The following is a 19,116-nucleotide window of genomic DNA, read 5'->3' on the forward strand; positions in this document are numbered from 1 at the left end:
ACCTGCAGGCTACAGCTTTGACCCCTGACCCAGAAGTCATACCCGCCGCCCTGTGCTGGGCAGGAGCTGGAGCTGGGCACAGTCCCCTTCCAGGAATCATCTGTGCAGAGAGAGCTGGGACTGAGCCTCAAGGCCAGAGTGACTCCAGGACAGCTGGGTGGGCAACTGGGAAAGGCAGAGAGGTGAGACTGAAGGAGAGATTTCCTCTGGTGGGCGGGGTGGGGGAGTGCCTTCATGCGGGAGCCAGTCCAGGGAGCAAGGCAGAACAGGCTCCTGGAAAAAGACCCTTCCTCACTCCTGTGGATGGTGGGGTGGGGAGTGCAGAATGGGCAGCACCAGCTCATAAAGTCCCAATTTCCGTGATTTCCGAGACCCAGGAGTGGTAGCGCATGGCAGCTCCTGCAGGCCTCCCGGCAGGCCCCAAAGCAGACAGGCTGGGTGTGGGACTGGCCAAGTAAGACGCAGATCCCACAGCTCCAGGAGAGGCAGGGGAGGCTGGCCGCAGGACGGGAGCCACGTGGCTGCTCCTGGAAGCCCTGCTGCTGGGGCCCACGAGAACAGGGGCAGCTGGCCTCTCCAGGGCATGGACCCTCCGGGTGGCAGAGGCCGCTCGGCTGGGCAGCAAATTCCTCCGGGCTGGCAGGAGGGCGCCAGTGGCTCTTCGCATGGGAGTGGTTCGGAGGGTAGAGATGGGGTAGGTGGGAGAGGAGGCACTGGGGAGGATGGGGCTAGGGGGCACTCTTCCCAGGATGGCAAGCTGATGGCTGAGGGCTGGCAACCCCGGACAGCTATGGAAGAAGGACCAGGGCCAGGCAGGGAAGGCCAGGGGAGCAGCAGGCATGGGCGACGGCTCCATCTCAGCAGCGTAGCTGTTCAGGTGTGACAGGAGGCGAATCCGGACGGGGTCCGTGCGGCTGCTGGGCCCTTCCAGGGCCCCTAGGTACCTGATGACCTCAGTGAGGCATTCTCGGAATCCGATGCTCCGGAAGTCAACTGCCAGGGCTCGGGCATCCAGGAATCCTGCAAGGTGAGGAAGAGCGAGGGCATACAGGTGGAGGGAGGGGCACCGAGTCTGCCCCACCCTGGCCCTGTCTAACTTCCGACATGTCCCCTCCCGCCTCTGAGCCTCCAGCCTCCCCAGGGAATGAAGTGGGAATGAAGTGCTCTACCTAGGATGGAGGGTGCTGGGAAGCTAAGGGTCCAAAGTGGGTTCAGGTCAAGTGTCTGTTTCTGGGTCTGTGGATGCACTGAGGTAGACCTAGTCAGCCAATAGACCTTGAAAGATTTACTCAACCCTGGGGCTTTGAACAAAGCCACCGACAGCTTTATAGTATCAAAACCACTCAATAACACCCCTGGAATACCTTTCCATGACCGCCTAGCTTTCAGTCACCTCTCGGCAGATAGAACTCTGCGAGCCGGCATTGGCCCCATGAATGTGACAGTGAATATCCAGTCCCTGGTATAGAGCTGAGATGCTTACTGAACATCACCGGGGGACAGCTTGGCAGGTGACTGTGTTTGGATCAGGCCAACTTACAGATGAGCCTTTGCTCTGCTTCACATGATTTCAAGCCAATCCATCTCCCTTTCTACCTTTGCTGACTTCTTTCTGAACACTTGATTGCACTATGTGATTTAATCCTCATAAAGCCCTCTTATTATTGTTTTAGAAATGATGTAATTAAAGAAGAGAGAGGTTAAATGATTTACCCAAAGTCGTAAAGTTAGTCAAAAGAGCCAGGATTCAAATCCAAAGCCGTGCTCCAAACCACAATCCCTTGCCTTCCTCGATAGCTCTGACCTGGTTGACAGCCCCCACCTTCCAGGCTCCCGTGAGAATCGAACAGGATGATGGGCGTGAAGGCTTGCCACCCACGTAGTAATCACCACATTTCTCTTAATAGGATAACCATAAATTAATTTGAAATCTTCCCCTCTCGTTTGATTGCAGACAGCAGCCTCTACTAGTAGCAACACATTTCTGCTACAGCAGTTCCCCGCAGAGCCACCTGCCTCAGGATGCTGAGGCCCGTGACTTCACTTGTCCCTAGATGATGGCACATGGAGGCTTTAAGGAGCACCTGGTTGGGTTGTTTCCCTCCCTTCCTCCCTCCCACCCTCCCTCCCTCCCTCCCTTCCTCCTTTACTTTCTTAAGATTTATTTATTTTTATTGCAAAATCAGATATACAGAGAGGAAGAGAGACAGAGAGGAAGATCTTCTGTCTCAGGATTCACTCCCCAAGTGGCTGCAACGGCCGGAGCTGAGCCGAGCCAAAGCCAGCAGCCTGGAACCTCTTCCAGGTCTCCTACACAGGTGCAGGGTCCCAAGTTTTTGGGCCATCTTCTGCTGCTTTCCCAGGCCACAAGCAAGGATCTGAATGGGAAGTGGTGCTGCTGGGATATGAACTGGTGCCCACATGGGATCCCAGTGCGTTCAAGGTGAGGACTTTAGCCGCTAGGCTACGGTGCCAGGCCTGGTTGGGTTGTTTCAAATGTACCTATCAGGGTAAGCATTTGGCACCACAATTAAGATGCTGCTTAAAACACCTGCATCCCAGAGCAGGGTGCCTAGGTTCAAGTTCCAGCTCTGTTAATGTGCACCCCAGGAAGCAGCTCAAGCATCTGGGTCCCTGACACTCCCATGGGAGACCCAAGTTGAGTTCTAGGCTCCTGGTTTTGTCACAGATAAGCCCCAGGCTGTTGCAGGCATTGGGGGAGTGAGCCAGTAGATGGCAGATCTGGTTTTTGTGTATGCCTCCCAAAATGAAAAAAAAAAAAAAGCCAACAAAACACCCTCTATATATTTAGAAATAATAGATAAAAACTGTAAGCATCCTCTCCTGGGATAGTTAGGCCTTGGATACCTAGGTCACTGTGGCAAAGGTCTGTGGAGCATCCAGGGTTTCCGGATTATGAAATTGCTAACAGGAAGGAAAGCCTCATGCAGACAGAACTTCCACTTGTCTGGAATTTTTTCAGAGCCGCCGTTCCTAAGAGACTAGCTTCCCATCCTGGTCTGGGATACACTGATGCTTCCAAGATAAGCCATGAGCACTGCCAAGGGCAGCCTCAACTCAGGCGGGACCAGGGAAATGCATGTGGCTGTTGAGTGTCAGGCAGGCTCCTGGCTGGCTTCAGGCAGGTACAGTGCGGCACCCCAGGAAGGACTGGCTTGTGGAGGCTGACTCCCACACCCTCATGCGCACTTGTTGGGATGCTGTGGTACAGAAGAAAGCTGCCCTGCCCTGGGACTGGAATGTGCGGAGTTGAGCAAAGGGTTAGGACAAGGGGAGACCCTGAAAGTGCAGGAAGAGTCTCCCTCCTTTGGAGACCATGAATCCCGAGTCCTCCAGGGCCTGCCCGCTGCACAGACAGCCGGGAAGAGCATGGGTACCTGTGCCTCCGGTGGCATGCAGCATTTTCAAGTGATCCACTGTCATCTGTAGGACTTCGGCCTTCTCCAGTTTGGAAGAGCCCTGTGGGCACAGAGGGGGCAAGTGAGTTCTGTGGCTCACCTCCCTGTCCTGTTGTCAGCACTCGCTGTCTCCACTCTCCCAGCCTCCTCCCACTCTGCCACTGTCTGCAGCTGAGCTGCTTCTTCCGCCAGTCTCTCCATCAGCTTGTTCCCTGCACTGCCGACCCTCTTTCTGGCGGCCACTTATCCTTCCCAGGGCCGCATGATGTCCCCTTCTGGGTCCTCCTGTCGCCATGCCTCTGGCTCTGCCTGGCCCTGAGCGGGTGCTGGCCCAATTCTTGCTTCACCTGTTGGCTTTATGGCCTTCATTCAACTGAATCCTCAACACACAGCCATAAAGCCACCAACTCCAAAACCTCCCTTGCAGCGGTGACCCACTCGGCAAGCAGCAAGCACGGTGCCTTATCTGCCCTAAGTGCCTGGCTGGGCGTTTCCTGTGGCGCCGTCAGCTGCTGAACACGCATACCTGTTTCTCAAAGGCGCTGGGGACCAAGCGCCGCAGTTCAGACAGGCTGCTGTTGATGCGGTCTCGGCGCCGTTTCTCTATGATCTGAGACAGGCAAGACAGTATCAGCAGGTGCTTCATCGGGAAGCCAACCGGCCTCATGGACATCAAAACATTTTTTCCCCTCTTAATGTTCGTGTGTGGGAGGGAAGCCTGGTCTTGCTTTATGGAAGAGGAAACCAAACTCAGGAGGGGATAGTGATTTGCTCATGGCCACACAGCAAGACAGTGTAAGGCTAGAAGCAGAACTTGATCTCCAGTCTTGGTCTGTAGCAGGTAGTACTCCATAACAGCAGGTGCCCAGCTGTGCCCCAACCAATCAGAATAGAGACATAAACCCTAGCCCTGGGCAGGAAGTCTGGGCAGCTGCTTCGTCCAGCTGGAGACCTCTCCTTCTACACGATCACCCTGCCCATTCCTCTCACAGTGCCGTAAGGGGATACTGAAGCCAGGGCAGAAATCATGCTCCCATTTCACAGATCGAGAAAATGAAAGCTGGACTGGAGAAGGATGTGGCCTGCCTAAGGGGTCCTGGCTGGTCTCTGGGTCCCCAGAGCAGAGAAGGGGGTGTTGGATTGGGAAGTGAGGCAGAATGGACAGAGAGCAACAAGCTGGGGGGCCTCCTCCCGCCTCCTGTCCCTGCCTCAGCCCTCATGCCCAGAGAGACAGAAGCTGAGATATGTGTGTTGTGGGGAGAGGGGGAGCATGTTCACAGAGTACTGCTCACTATCCAGGCACACAGGGGAGGAAATGGCCAAGAGAGGGACAGTGGCTAGCTCCAAGTCCTCCCGATCACTCCCAGGGGAGTCAGGATTTGAATCCAGGCCATTTATCTTTAGAGTCAAATCTCTGAAATGCCCCTGGGGTTTCAGGACAAACCTCTGTTGGGGGTTGGGGCAATAACAGACACACTCACCCCTCGGCGCTTCTTCCTGGCTTGCATCTGTGATGGGCTGGGAGTGGACAGCGGCCTGGCCATCTGGCTGCGAGGACAGGCGGGGCGGGGGAGGGGGCGGGAGAAGGCTTTTCAGAGCCGGGGTATCATCTCCCTGGCTTGGGCTCCCCAGCTGGGAAGAGCGGCCAAGCAACAAGGGAGGGGCAGGGCGTCTGCTCCCTTCCCCCCCACCCCGCAGGACCCATCTCTCCCCCAAGCTCCCAGCTTTCACCAGCCTCCTAGTCCTGCAGGGATTTTGCTCTCAACCCCGACCTGCTAGGCTCTGCCCCTTGCCCCTGGGGGCCGCTGGGGAGCCGTGACCGCCCGCGGCCCTGCTGGCTCCTGCAACCGGATCCCCAGGGGCGGGGCGGCCAAGGGCACGGGCTGCTGGGCCAGGCCAGGGCGGCTTGGGTTTCAGAGGGAGCCGCTGGGAACGAGCGTGGAAAGAGCAGATGCCGCCGCTTCCCACGGGCCGGGCGCGCCGGCCGCCTGCCCTCCGCCCCGGCCTGCAGCTGCTGCCTCCTCCCACGCGGCGCGGCTGGGGGCGAGGGGGAGGCAGCATCTGGGTCCCAGGCCCCTCTCTCAGGCTTGGGACCCTGCCCTGGCCTCCCGGAAGGCCTTGTGCCCATAACCCAAGCCTCAGCTCCCCCCAGCTCCTCTGCAGCCCTCAGCCCAGAGGAGGGAGGACTTTGCTGCCCAGAAGGGGACCAAAACCATCTTTGGCTTAATCATTCCTCTGTTTGATTTCAGCGGGTCCCTGGGAATGGAGAGGCTGGTCAGGTGGCACAAAGGTGTCATCCTTTGGGTGGCCAGCACTTGAGAGGCCCTAATTCAGGTTCCTGGCAGCTGCTGGGTGCCCTTGGCCCCTCCCTAGCCCCAGGTAGCTCTGCTCCGCGCAGTCACTGGGGCAACAACTTTATACAGGGCGATTTCCCTGCCATTATGGAATACATACTGTAATACACCTGAGCAGTAAGGCAAGAGGTTTCTTCCCCTCCAAACCCGCTCCTCTGGGGCCCCCAGTTCAGGGAAGGAGCCTCCAGTTCCCAGGACTGGCACTATCTTTGATTCCTCCTGCATCCTCTGCTCTGCCTCATCAAAACATGCCCCTGGCCCCTCTCTGTTCCTTCCTTCTTCCCTTCTTCAAGAATTACTTAATTTTATTGGAAAAGCAGATTTATAGAGAGAAGGAGAGACAGAAAGATCTCCTGTTCCACTGGTTCATTTCCCAAGTGGCCGCAACAGCCAGAGCTGAGCTGATCTGAAGCTAGGAGCCAGGAGTTTCTTCTGGGTCTCCCACTCGGGTGCAGGGGCCCAAGGCTTTGGGCCATTTTCTGCTGCTTTCCCAGTCCACAAGCAGAGAGCTGGAAAGGAAGTGGAGCAGCCAGGATACGAACCAGTGCCCATATGGGACTCTAGTGCATGCAAGGCGAGGACTTTAGCCATTAGGCTACTGCGCTGGGCCCCATCTGGCTCCTCTTCGACCTGCTGCAGCCCAGGTCTACACTACAGGCAAAGTAGACACTCCAAGGTCAATCTGATCTGATCATTCTCTTAGAAAATCTGCAGTCCACCTCCCAGAGCTTTTAGGATCCACACTAATGCACCCAGGGGGCCCTGTCACTCCACTCTCTCTCGCTCTATATTTCCTGGGGTTTCCCAGGCTGTGCCTTCACCTAGAATTCTCTAGCTCACCCCATCTCCCTGACCCTAGTCACTTCTATCACCCCCCAGACTTCAACTCACACATTACCTCCCAGGGGAGGCTTTTCTGCCTGCCCTTCCTCTAGGGCACTTCTTGCGGGCATCCCACACACAATATTTATGCCAGCTGGTATATGTGTCTGTGATTACTGGATCAGCGTATATCTCATCAACAAATCCCTATGCTCCACAAGGCTGGAAACCATGTGTATTCCATCTACCGACACAGCCCCAGGACTCTGCTAGGGCTTGGGACACGCTGGAGCTCATGGTAGAACTTCCCCCTTGGGCCCTGGTTTTTGGGTATCACTGGGGGACTAGAGAGGCAGGCATCACACAGCGTGTGTTCTGGGCTTTTTGGAGTGGGAGTTCATGCGGCCCGTGTGATGCCCTTTTGACATTTGTGGTTGAGTCCTTTTCAACAATGGCTCAGAGAGAAAAGCTGGTAGGAAAGGGGAAATAGCACGTGTTAGAGGCTGCTGCCATGCTGCTAGCTTTGTCCAGCCACATCTGGAAAGGGGTACCCTTCATCCAAGCATCTGGACCAGCCAGGCTGGTAAGAGACCTGGGAAAGTTTCTGGGAAGCCTGGGGCTCTGCTGCCCACTCCTGAGATGTGTAGGACACCTGGCTGACGGAGTAGTCCTGGTCCCCCAGGGACGGGGCTCACGCGCCAAGGGACATCAAGAAACGCGGCCTTTGTTCTCCCACTCCTGATAAAGCGTCTCTTGGGGTATTGGGTTAACCCCATGCACGTCACTGCCCCTTGGCCTGATCCCTCCTCAGGGACCACCTGGCAGGGCTCCGCACACCCGCTTCAGGACTAGGTAGCTCTGTCGTCCCTTCCTCCAGGTTTCTGGTCCGTGTTTTTTCTTTCCCCTCTGCAGTACTACCTGCCCCCTGCCGGAATCTCACAGACAAACCTCACTTGGCCATTCACTTGGGGAGCCTTAACAAAAGCCCCATTTTCCAGATGGGGCTGCTGGACCTCAGGGAGCTGAAGCAGTTCGCCCAGCCTCCACAGCTGCTAAGGAGCAAGGCCAGCTTGGGTATCTGTGTCTTCTGGCTCCGCATTCAGCATTGTTCTCCCTTCTAATTCCCACTTCCTGTCTGTCTGAATGGCCCTCCAGTCCCCTAGCCTTAGAGCTCCCCAGAGCCTTGCAGCAGCCACCAGCGGAGCTGTTTCCAACCTGCGGTCTGCTCCGACGGCAGGAGGAGGTGCGGGAGCTAAGTGTAAGGCTGATGTTAACTTCTTCCCAGATCCTGCCATGGGCCTCCAGCAGCCCTTTGCCAGAATTCTGGGGTGGTCTTTTTGTTGGTGGTTGGGGGTGGGGAAAGGGACAAGACAGTTTTCTAGGAGGTCTCACTGCCAGTCCTGACCCCTTAAGTGCCCACCCCTCCCCACCCTGTTTCCCCCCAGCCCACGGAGCCTTTACAGATGACCCTGCTCATGTCACACTGACCAAGGGCCAGATCTCCAGGGGGAGGGCATATCCTCAGGCCACAAGGCAAACCAAAGGCAGGTCCTGAAGTAGTGCTAGGTTCACCAGCTCCTGACCCAGCATGGCGGCCCTGGCATTGGCTCGTCTTCATCAAGAACTCTTTGTTCTAGCCTGCAGTGAAAGGGTTGTTTGGGCCATTTCACATTTAGGAGAAAAATGGGGTGATAGACCTCAGGGGTTAAGAATCATTCCCTGTGGGGCCACTGTCGTAGTGAACAAGGTTAAACCTCCACCTCTGGCCAACAGCATCTCGTATGGGTGCCAGTTTGAGTCCCAGCTGCTTCACTTCCTATCCCATCCAGCTCCCTGCTTATGGCCTGGGAAAGTAGTAGAAAATGGCCCACGTGCTTGGGCCCCTGCACCCACGTAGGAGACCCAGAAGAAGCTCCTGGCTCTTGGCTATGAATTGGCTCAGCTCAGGTCATTGTGGCCTGAACTGAACGGGGAGGGAGATCTCTCTGTCTCTCCTTTTCTATCTCTGCCTTTTGGACAAAAATAAATAAGTCTTAAAAGAAATGACTCACGGGCCCAGGGTGATGGCCTAGTGGTTAAATCTTTGCCTTACATATACCAGGACCCCATATGTGTGCTGGTTCATGTCCTGGTTCCATATCCCTTCCAGCTCTCTGCTTGTGGCCTGGGAAAACAGCAGAGGATGACCCAAAGCCTTGGGACCCTGTACCCGTGTGGGAGACCCAGAAGAGGCTACCGGCTTCGGCTCGGCTCAGCTTTGGTCACTGAGGCCATTTGCAGAGAATTAACTGATGGAAGATCTCTCTCTGTCTCTCCTTCTGTAAATCTGACTTCTCAATTAAAAAAAAAAAGACTCATGCCCTGTAATGCTGCTTGCAAATGTCCAGTGGCTTTCATAAGACCATGCATGTGGTCTCGGGCACAAGGCACCCCCTAACTGGATGGTGTCCCCTTAGCAGCCTTTGTGAGAAGTCACCTTGTGCCAAAGCTGTGTGGTTTCCACAAGTTATCACCTCATCAAAGCCTTGGCCTGACACAGGCATTATCCCCCTCGCGTTTTGCAAGACAGAAAAGCCAGGTTCAGAAAGGGGTAAAGCCACAGGGGTGAGAGTCAAACCTGGGTCTCTCTGACTTCAAAGGCCAATGTGTAGGAAGGGACCCACAGACCCTGAATTGGAGCCAGACATGGGACAGGTGCTCATTAACTGTTGCAGAGGAGTAGGGCAGAGGCTAGATTCACAATCTGGACCCAGCTTGTGTCCAGGCCAGGTTCATACAAGGACTCTGGGGAGAATGACGCAGATGGGGCTGGACACAGCCACCAGGAAGATGCCCGTGGAGCCAGTGGGACACAACGTGCCTTACATCACCGGGTCTCTGAATGTGGGGGTTTGCACCTGCTGCTGACCCCAGAGGGACTGGATGTTGTAACACTCTCCCCATAACCATGGCCCTTGTCACTGCTTTTCTGGCTTTCTTTGCCTAGCAAGTTCTTCTCCCCAGAGGGCAGAGGCTGAGCAGGACACATCTGGGTCCCTCCAGGCAGACCCAGGGTCGGGACCACAGCAGGCATGGCTCCGAGTGCCCTGAATGGAAGCATTGATGTTTGCTGGGGGGAGGGCTCTTTGGGGAGGGCCACAAAGAGGCATCTATGAGCCAGCCTCTGCCACATGTCCAACTGCTTCCTCGCCTCACCAGGGTAGGCCTCACTCAGCACACTCCCTGCCAACGGGCTCCGGCAGACATGGGAAACAACTCCACTGACCCTTTACATAAGCTTTAGCTCAAAGGCCACACCACCTTCAAGAAGCCTTCCCTGCTGGGCTGAGTTGCAAGTGGCCCCCTCCCCACCAAGTGCCCTCACAGCCCACAGTCGGTCGCTCTTTCCTCCTGGGCCTTTGGGTGTTCTGGAAGGTTCCTGGGCAGGCTGCAAACCTGGACAGAAGCCAGTTCTGATCCATCCTGCTATCTGCCGCTGGCTTTGGATCTCTGATTCCTGAAGACACAGTCACACCGGAATCTGGGACCCTGCATCACCTGCCCCCACCAACACATGGTGTTGGATTCATCCCTTTCCTTTAATGAGCCCTGAGTCAGAGAACTGCTTATCTAAACAGAAGTTTCTTTTCCTTTCCAAAATCAGAGTTACAGAAAGAGAAAGAGAAAAAAGACCTTCCATCCACCAATTCACTCAGATGGCTGCAACGGCGAGCTCTGGACAGGCTAAAGCGTGAAGCCAGGAGCTTCATATGGGTTTCCCACATGGGTGGCAGGAGTCCAAGCCCTGGGACTGCCTTCCCAGGGCACCATCAAGTTGCCAGATGGGAAGTGGAGCAGCCACATGTGATGATCAAAGCTGTGATGCTGGCATCACAAACAGTAGTTTAACCTGCAACACCACAAGACTGGCCCCTAAAGAGCAGTTTCCAATCAAGTATATTAGCAAGTTTAATATGTTGCCTAAGAAATTGTATCACACATGCTAAGGTAGTGGAAGTAAGAAAGACTTACTGCCCTTTACCCTTCAATAGCTATACTTGGTGATTGGTTTTGCATTTTGCTAGAACATAAGAGTTGTGGTATAGCAGTTAAAGCCACCATCCGGGACACTGGCATCCCAAGTGAGTGCTGGTTCAAGTCCTGGCTGCTCTGATCCAGTTCCTCATCAACGCAGCAGACAATGGTCCCACTACTTGGACCCCTGCACCCATATGAGAGATCATACAGCGTTCCAGGCTCCTGTTCCAGCTAGTCAATCAGTAGATGGAAGATCGCTCTCACTTTTTCTTTCTACCTCTGCTTCTCTCTGTAACTCAGTTACTCAAATAAATACATAAATCTTTTTTTAAAAAAAAGATTTATTTATTTTATTACAAAGTCAGATATACAGAGAGGAGAGACAGAGAGGAAGATCTTCCGTCCAATGATTCACTCCCCAAGTGAGCACAATGACCGGTGCTGCGCCGATCTGAAGCTGGGAACCAGGAGCCTCTTCCGGGTCTCCCACACGGGTGCAGGGTCCCAAATCTTTGGGCCGTCCTCAACTGCTTTCCCAGGCCACAGGAAGGGAGCTGGATGGAAAGTAGAGCTGCCGGGATTAGAACCGGTGCCCATATGGGATCCCGGCGCGTTCAAGGCGAGGACTTTAGCCACTACGCCACGCCGCTGGGCCCAAATACATAAATCTTTAAACACAAAAGACCGGGGCTAGTATTGGGGTGTAGCAAAGTCAGCACCACATATAGGTGCCAATTGGAGACCCAGATATCCCATTTGTAATCTTGTTCCTTGCTAATGTTCCTAAGAAATCAGTTTGAGATGACCCAAGTGCTTGAACCCCTGTGCCCATGTGGGAGACCAGAAAGAAGCACCTGGCCTTGATTTGGCCCTGCCCTGGCTATCACAGCCTTTGGCTCTTTCTGTCTGTCTCTCTCTCTATGTAACTCTGTCTCGCAAATAAATAAAATAAATCTTAAAACAACAACAACAAAAAGAAATGAGTATAGAAATTACTGAAATGCCCTCAAAATACCCTTAGGAACGCATTGAATCCTCCTCCAGCTCTATCCAAGAGTCAGCTTTGGTCCAGCCAAGCCTTCCCCTTCCCACCCCTGTCCTCCTGTAACACAGGATGGGCAACAGGCTGGGCAGGGAAAGCAACTGCTCAAAGCCAGCAGACTGGGGCTGGGACCCTGGCCTGTGGGCTCCCAGTTAGTCCGGCAGTTCTGACAGGGTGTGTGCCTGACACTAATTAAACACCTGCCATGCACCAGGAGTGTGCTAAGCCCTAGACATGTATTATCTCACTTGATTGTCCCAATACGCCTTGTGAAGTCGGTTCTATTATTTATACGCATTTTACAGATGAGAAAATCGAAGCGTAGAGGGTTCACAGAGCCAGGAGATAACCGAACCACTCGAGCGCCGTGTGTTCCATAGGCTTGAATCAGGTCATTTCACTGACCAGGGACAGAAGGATGCTGGCGGTGGGTCATCAACTGGAAAGACACTGGAATTGGAGCCAGAGTCCTCGATGCTCAGTGTCTATTTTCTTCTGGTATTCAATCCCAATTGCCAAAGTCCCATTTTGCTCAAAGGAGAAGAGATTCCCCGCCCCCACACCCTCCCAACCACCTCCAAAGGAATTGCACCCAGGCCAGGGTAAAATCAGGAAGGAATGCTTATTCTGTAGATTCAGCAAATTCCGGTCAGGGGGTGCGGTCCCCCAACCTGTGGCGGTTTCAGGAAAACTTCTCAGCAATGCCTCCACAACCCAGGCATCTCACCCAAAGAAGCACCCCACCCACCCCACCCCGGCCTTCAGAACGCTGGAGGGGACCTAGGTCCCGGCACCTCAAAAACGCATCGGAACCCCAGGCACAGGAGCGGCCGGCAGCCCAGCCAGCCCCCTCCCTGAGCGCCGACTGCGCACCGCCGCGTGCACCTGCGCCTCCCACCCCGCTGGCCCCTCGGCGCCGTCGGCCGGGCCAACCCTTACCTCACATCGCCCTCTCGGCCCACGTCGATGGGGCCGTCGGACTCGCCGTCCGAGCCGCTGGGCTCTAGGGGCCGCTTCATGGCGAGCCGGCAACCAGCTTTCCAGCCCCGCGGCGGCGGCTCCGAGTCCGCCAGTCGGGCCCCGCCCCGGCCCCGCCCCGGGGCGCCACCCCCGCCGCCGCCGCCGCCCTTTCCCAGGGCCCTTTCCTACGCCGCAGCCCCGGGCGCCCCGGCGCCCCCGCGCCCCCGCCGTGACGCGCCGCCGAGCCGTGGGAAGGCCCGGGGCGGTCGCCGCCCCCACCGACGGCTGGGAGGTCCGGCTCTGCTCCTCCGCCGCGGCCGTCGCGCGCTGGGTGGCCTTGGGCAGGTGCCCTGGGAGGCCCTGTGGAGGGGGAAAGCAGGGGGTCCCCGCTTGGCCCTGCTTGGCCCAGGGGCGCCGCCGGCCTGAAGGGCTGTCCCTCTCGGTCGCCCCGTCTGCTCCCTGTGTGTAGTTCTGGGGACGGCAGATGTGTTTGGTTGGACGAGCCTGACCGTGTTGGCTGGGGTGTAACCCCTGACAAGAATTCCCCAACAGCTCCTCCCCGTGTGTGTGTTGCGGGGGGGGGGGGGGGGCTAGAGTCCTTGGAGGGTGAAGGGAAGATCGGTGAGAGATGGCATTCCACTCCCCTTCCGTCGCAAAGGAACTGTTGAAGTTATGGCCAGTCTCCCCAGGACCTGACTTGGTGGGGGGTAGGGAGGGGCCGACGGTGATGGTTGGGAGGGTTACTATGGTGGTGATGGCGGTGTGGTGGCGGTGATGCGGCTTAATGTTACATTCTGAGATCCACCTGCGCTGTGTATGGGCCGATACCATTCAGGGGGAACCCCAGGATGCTGAAGGAAGCTTCTTGGAAAAGGGAGGGGATGGTGAAGCCGACTTTGGGGTGCTGGAGGCAGAGCCAAAGAAAGCTCTGCCCCTTCACCCACACATCAGGACGGGCAGAGGGAAGTCCCTGGCAGTTGGCAGGTGCTGTTGCCCATCTGAGAATAACTGTATTTTTGCCACTATGGGATGACTTGTTGAGGTCTCTTGGTACCTCCTTCCACATGTGTCCACAGGTAACCCAGTCTGCCCAATCCCAAACCGTGCAGACGACAGACCCTCAGATACACTGACACACAACTGGCAGGAGAAGTCTTGGCAGTCACCCAGCTACACCTGCGGCCTCTCTTGCTCCAAATGCCTTCAACTCTCAACTGCCCTTTGTGGGCACCTGCCAGCGGCCCTGGGAACACCCAGTCATGTGGAAATTGCACAATCCATGCGCTATAAAAGCCAGAAAGCAAGGAAGGCTCCCGTGCACCTGTCTGGTATAGCTGTTGCCTGAGCTAGCCAGAACAGATTCTCAGGGGGCTAGTCAGGGCTGTGTCATGGACACATTCGTGTAAGATGTCCCGGATCACCAAGTAGAGTGCACAATTAAGTAGGGAGCCTGGGATCCTGAAAAGAGATCTAAGCTGCATATTTGTGTTTGCGTCTAAAGCTCTGGAAGCAGGGGAGACCTCCCAAAAGGGGCACTTGGAGACAGAAGAGGGGCACAGTTGATGTTTCCTGTTCAGCAAGTACTGATTATGCTACCTGAAACTGTTCTCTGTGTTTTGTAAATACTAACCCGTGTCATCTTCAACAGCCTATAAAATGGTATGATAATCATCACCCCCTTTTATAAATGAGAAAGAAAGGCAGAGAGACGGAGTAATGCATGCAAATAAAGTCAACAGGTTGTAAATAGAAATGCTGAAGCTCTTCAAGGCCGCTGGGTTTCTTTCTTTTTTTTTTTTTAGGTTTACTTCTTGTTTTAAAAAATTTTATTATTTTTTCCCATTAATTACAATGTATTACGCGACACAATTTCATAGGTACTGGGATTCTCCCCCCTTCACCCCAAACCCTCCCCCCCCCAGTGGATTCCTCCATCCTGATGCATAGCCACAGCTCAAGTTCCGCTGGGATTCCCTCATTGCAAGCATATACCATACATAGAGTCCAGCATCCCATTGTCCAGATTCAACGACCTCTTAGGGACGCCCTCTCAGGTCCGAAGGCAGAGCCAGCAGAGTGTCATCCCGATCAACTAGAAGCCCCAACATATCATCAGCAACAATCCAGGTATGATGAGGCTGGTGCAGAGTCCACTGACTGATATAGACCATCATAGTGTCTCCCCTTGTCCAGTATTTCGCTTCCAACATATAACTGAGGTGGTTGATTGATCTATTCCATCTTCCGTCTTTTCTTGGTTAATGTTCTGATTCCTCCATTATGATTAAGGGAGTTCCCAAAGAAACTTTGAGGTGTTCCCAGACCAGGTTCCTACATGTACTAGTAAGCACAGTGCCCGCCACAGTCCATCACCCCATCAGCTGGTGGTTGCAACTGCTGGGTTGGTTCTATTCTCAGCCCCGACCTCCACTGGAACCAATGAGTACTGCAGCCCATCCTGGTTCTGGCCATCGCACACTCATCCTTCACTTAAACCAGTGGGAGGTGTGCTGGTTGGGTGCTGCATTCCTAACCTGCACAGGCAGCCTTGCCTTGGCATTTTGTATTGTATACTTTGTTTTTTATTATCGCAACCAAACCTGGCCAGACCCCCCCGCACAGCTCCAGCGCACAGACTTGCCAGTGGATAACGCGAGCTAACTCAGCCTGGTCTGCCCCCAACCTGAGCCAATGTATGCAAGTGGGTTACTTTTTAACGCCTCTTCTGGGTTGTTTACCTCCTTGCTTCCTGCGTTTATTTGTAGGGTCAGTGTCCTGTCAGAGGAACTGCTCAGGTTCCTCCATCAGACCCCTTCCTGGTGTCAGGCTTCACGTATATCAGCAGTTCCTTGGGCCAGCTCCGCTCTTCAACCCATTCTGGTTCCTGCTGTTGGAAATTTCAGCCTAGCCACGGCTCGTTCATACCCACATATAGCTCTTATATGGCTCAGTTGGGGTTGAAACCTAGCCGAGTCCGTCCCACGTCTACCCTGGTCCTCCTGAGCACCAAACTGTGCTAAGGCTGCTGGGTTTCAAGCCAATCCACTCAGCTTTACTCCCTCCTGCAGCTCTTAGGCACGCTGAGCCCAGGGCTGTCCATTAGAGCAGCAGCCGTGAGCTGCGCATGTGGCTGGCCTGTGTTGGGCATGCCCTAGGTGTGAAATACATTCCAGAATGCTTTAACAAGTGAACTATTCCATGGATTCCTCTCAGGTTGATTACTAAGTTGAAATGACAGTATTTTTAATGTATTGGACTGAATTTGTAAAATTATCTTTACTTGTTTCCTCTTGGATTTTTAAACATGTGGTTACTACAACACTTCTGATTGTGTATACAACAACCATGCTATTTCTGTTAGGCAGTGTTCACCTAGCGCAGGGTTCCTTCACTGTACTTACTGACGTTTGGGGCTGGAGAAGGCTTCATGGTGTGGGCTGCTCTGTGGACTGTTGGGTGTTTTACATCCTTCCTGCTCTGTGTCCACCGGATGCCAGTGGCACCTTTCCCGTGCATGACCATAGAAATAGCTCCAGATAATATTAAATGTCTTCCGGGGGCAGAAATTGTCCCTGGTTGAGAGCCGCCAATCTCCATGAATTAGAAGGCGAGTGGAAGAGAAGTAACAGTTAGGAAAAAAGATTGAAGGAAAACAGGGAGGCAGAGGAGGACCAAGAGTGGGTATGCCAGGAGCCAAAAATAAATAAAATCAAAGTGTGAAACTTCCAAATGTCAGGCAGAACCTGTTCCTGCTCAAAACTCGGCCACTCCTGCTTCTTGCCGTACCCCTCATATGTCCTGCTTGGTCCTATCTCAGGGATTTGTGTTTCTTGCTTGCTTCTGCCTGAGTCTCCTTGCCCTGCATCTTAGATTAGCTCACTGCCTTCAGGACTTTGCTCACATGGTATGTCTCAGGAGAGAGCTATCCTTGCAAGTCTGCATTCTCCCAGCCCTGCTGTGCCCCCACCTCGCCGCCTCGCTCCCTCACGGATCTTGTGCTCATGTGTCCTTTCTGTCTGGGAGCCACAGGAGGTAAGCTCCCTAAGGGTAGATGGTGGGATCTTCTGCAGCTCTGGCTGCCGGACCTGAACCTGGCCTGAAGTAGATGTGCAGCATTCACTTGCAGGGGAACACATTTCTCACACACAAAAAACTTGTCTGAGAAGGGAGAGTAAGGCAGGCCCACAGCTGGGGGCATGTGGAGCTGGGGTGTGTCGGCCGCCTCCTTGCTCCATGGTGGAAGAGAACCAAGCAAGCTTCAAACAGCAGGAAGCACACACTTCAGGGTCCACTTGTGGAGAGGTTTCCCCTTAGCTGTGAAGTTCTTGGGGATAAGAATTTTACTGTTCCTTGCTATGTCCCATAGCGTTTCGCACATATTAGGTGTTCTAAAATGTTTCTTAGCAAATACATGATAATGCTAATAATGCAAATAGATATTACCATTAGCATGTATGAGGCACTCTACTAGTATTTTTTTTTCCTCAAGAAAGATTTATTTGTTATTTGAGATGCACAGTGAGAAAAGTGAGAAAGAGATCTTCTATTTGTTGGCACACTGCAACAATTGAGGCTGGATCAGACTGAAGCCAGGAGCCAGGAACTCTATCATGATCCCCAGTGTGGGTATCAGGGAGTTTAGTGCTTAAGCCATCATCTGTTCCTCCCAGGCATGTTAGCAGGGAGCAGGATTGGGAGTGGAGGTGCATTAAAAAAAAATAAGTATTTATTTCTTTTTATTGCAAAGTCAGATATACAGAGAGGAGGAGAGACAAAGAGGAAGATCTTCCGTCCAATAATTCATTCCCCAAGTGATCACAACAGCCGGTGCTGCGCCAATCCGAAGCCAGGAGCAAGGAACCTCTTCCAGGTCTCCTATATGGGTGCAGGGTCCCAAGGCTTTGGGCTGTCCTCAACTGCTTTCACAAGGCACAAGCAGGGAGCTGGATGAAAAGTGGAGCCACTGGGTTAAGAACTGGTGCCCATATGGGATCCTGGCACGTTCAAGGTGAGGACTTTAGCCGCTAGGCCACCGCGCTGGGCCCTGGAGGTACAGTTTGACCCCAAGCATCCTGATAGGGAATATGATCATCCGAAGCAGCAGCTTAACCCCTTTTGCCACCAGGCATTTGAACACACACTAACTCATTTAAACCTAACAACAACACTACAGTAAAAGTTACTGCCACCCCATTTTATTGTAACTTACCCAAGGTCCCACAGCTCCTAAGTGGTAGAGATGGGATCTAACCAGGCAAATTGGTACCAGCATCCATGCAGGTGTGGCCACTGTATCATGTGTTTGATGGGATGGACCCATCAGGAGACTTAACAATAGGTTGTGAAGACCGTTTGGAGGCGAGAGGAGAGGAACAGGACTGCATGAGGCTGGGCTCCTGTCTAGGTACTGAAGAGGGAAGGTGACAGGTATGACAGGTAGTGACAGGAACCATTGGTGAAGGTAAGAAGTCCAGCACGGCTGTGGTATTCAGGGGACACAGAGCAGTCCCATGAGGGAACCCTGGAGAGAGCTCTGGGCTGGAGGAAAGATGCCAGGACTGGGCACTCTAGGAGCTGGTATAGAGAAGAAAGGAGGAGAACCCAGGAGAGGACTGTGGGGAACAAAGGCCCCAGGAAGCTCTGGGAATGGGGAGTGGAGCCAGGCCAGCAGAGACATGAGGGGCTAAGGCAAGAGGGGGCTGAGAGAGAAAGAGATCCATCAGGATGTCCCTGAGGCCTTGGTGACCATGAGTGAGGGCCAGGCCCCAGTATCAGACAGCATCTGGCAAAGGATGCACAGACAAGGTGGGATGAGCCAGGGCACCGGGGACAGCTTCAGTGCCCAGCAGGGACACGGAGACATCTGTTTGCTTGTGGCTGGGGCGCGGGAGCAGGCAGAAGGATGAGTTCCAGGGCCCTAGAATTCTGTAGCAAACAGAAGGTGACAGAGAGGGGGGCCTCTGCCTGGGGCTGAGCATTTGTCAGGGTCAAGTCCCAGCTCCACTGATCCTGTCTCTGCCCTTGACCTTCACCCTAGACCTGCCCCCATCTTCCCTTAGGGCTGGCGCTAGGATTATGAAACAGACAGGGTCCAGGCTCCACACTTGCAAGCTGGCCTGCAGGAAGATTGTGTGCCAGAGCAGGGTTCTGGAGACTTCTGCCAGGCCAGCTGCTGAGGTACACAGCTGCTAGTAGTAGTTAGCAATTGTGCAGTCAGCTAAGCCTGGACTCGGACTGAACTGTAAATCCTGTAAAAGCAGGAACCGTGTAGGTTTTGATCCCTGCCGTCTGCACCAGGCTCGGCAGTGTGCAGCACACAGTAGGTTAATGCTGGCCGAGTGTCCAGTGCTGGGGATAGAAACGGAGTGGCTCATGGAGGCTCCACAGAGCAGCCGCTGCATGGCTCCCTGGGCAGGTGGTCCTGGAGAGACAAGGAGGGAGTGGACCTGGAGCCCCTTGGAGTCTCTCAGCCTTCCCTCTGCCTTGCCCCTCTGTGTGTGTG

At 54.3% G+C, this 19,116-nt stretch overlaps 1 protein-coding gene across 1 annotated transcript; it reads right to left on the reverse strand.

The window, feature by feature from the left end:
- Positions 1–222: 222 nt before the first annotated feature.
- Positions 223–12,757, reverse strand: HEYL (hes related family bHLH transcription factor with YRPW motif like). The gene is made up of 5 exons (XM_004591689.2): positions 12,594–12,757; positions 4,901–4,967; positions 3,946–4,029; positions 3,399–3,480; positions 223–1,020 (listed from the first exon to the last, which is right to left on the reverse strand). Exons 1-5 carry the CDS (start codon positions 12,671–12,673, stop codon positions 341–343), a joined length of 993 nt encoding a protein of 330 aa, XP_004591746.1. The 5' UTR covers positions 12,674–12,757; the 3' UTR covers positions 223–340.
- Positions 12,758–19,116: the final 6,359 nt, after the last annotated feature.

This window comes from Ochotona princeps, chromosome 2 (genome assembly GCF_030435755.1).
Source record: "Ochotona princeps isolate mOchPri1 chromosome 2, mOchPri1.hap1, whole genome shotgun sequence".
Taxonomy (NCBI): Eukaryota; Metazoa; Chordata; class Mammalia; order Lagomorpha; family Ochotonidae; genus Ochotona; species Ochotona princeps.

Excerpts from the sequence above, each read along its gene's own strand:
- HEYL (XM_004591689.2), bottom strand. The coding sequence starts at position 12,673 with ATGAAGCGGCCCCTAGAGCCCAGCGGCTCGGACGGCGAGTCCGACGGC. Across the intron at positions 4,030-4,900 it reads CCAGGAAGAAGCGCCGAGGG|ATCATAGAGAAACGGCGCCG; the intron begins GTGAGTGTGTCT and ends TGCCTGTCTCAG. Across the intron at positions 1,021-3,398 it reads GCATGCCACCGGAGGCACAG|GATTCCTGGATGCCCGAGCC; the intron begins GTACCCATGCTC and ends CTCACCTTGCAG.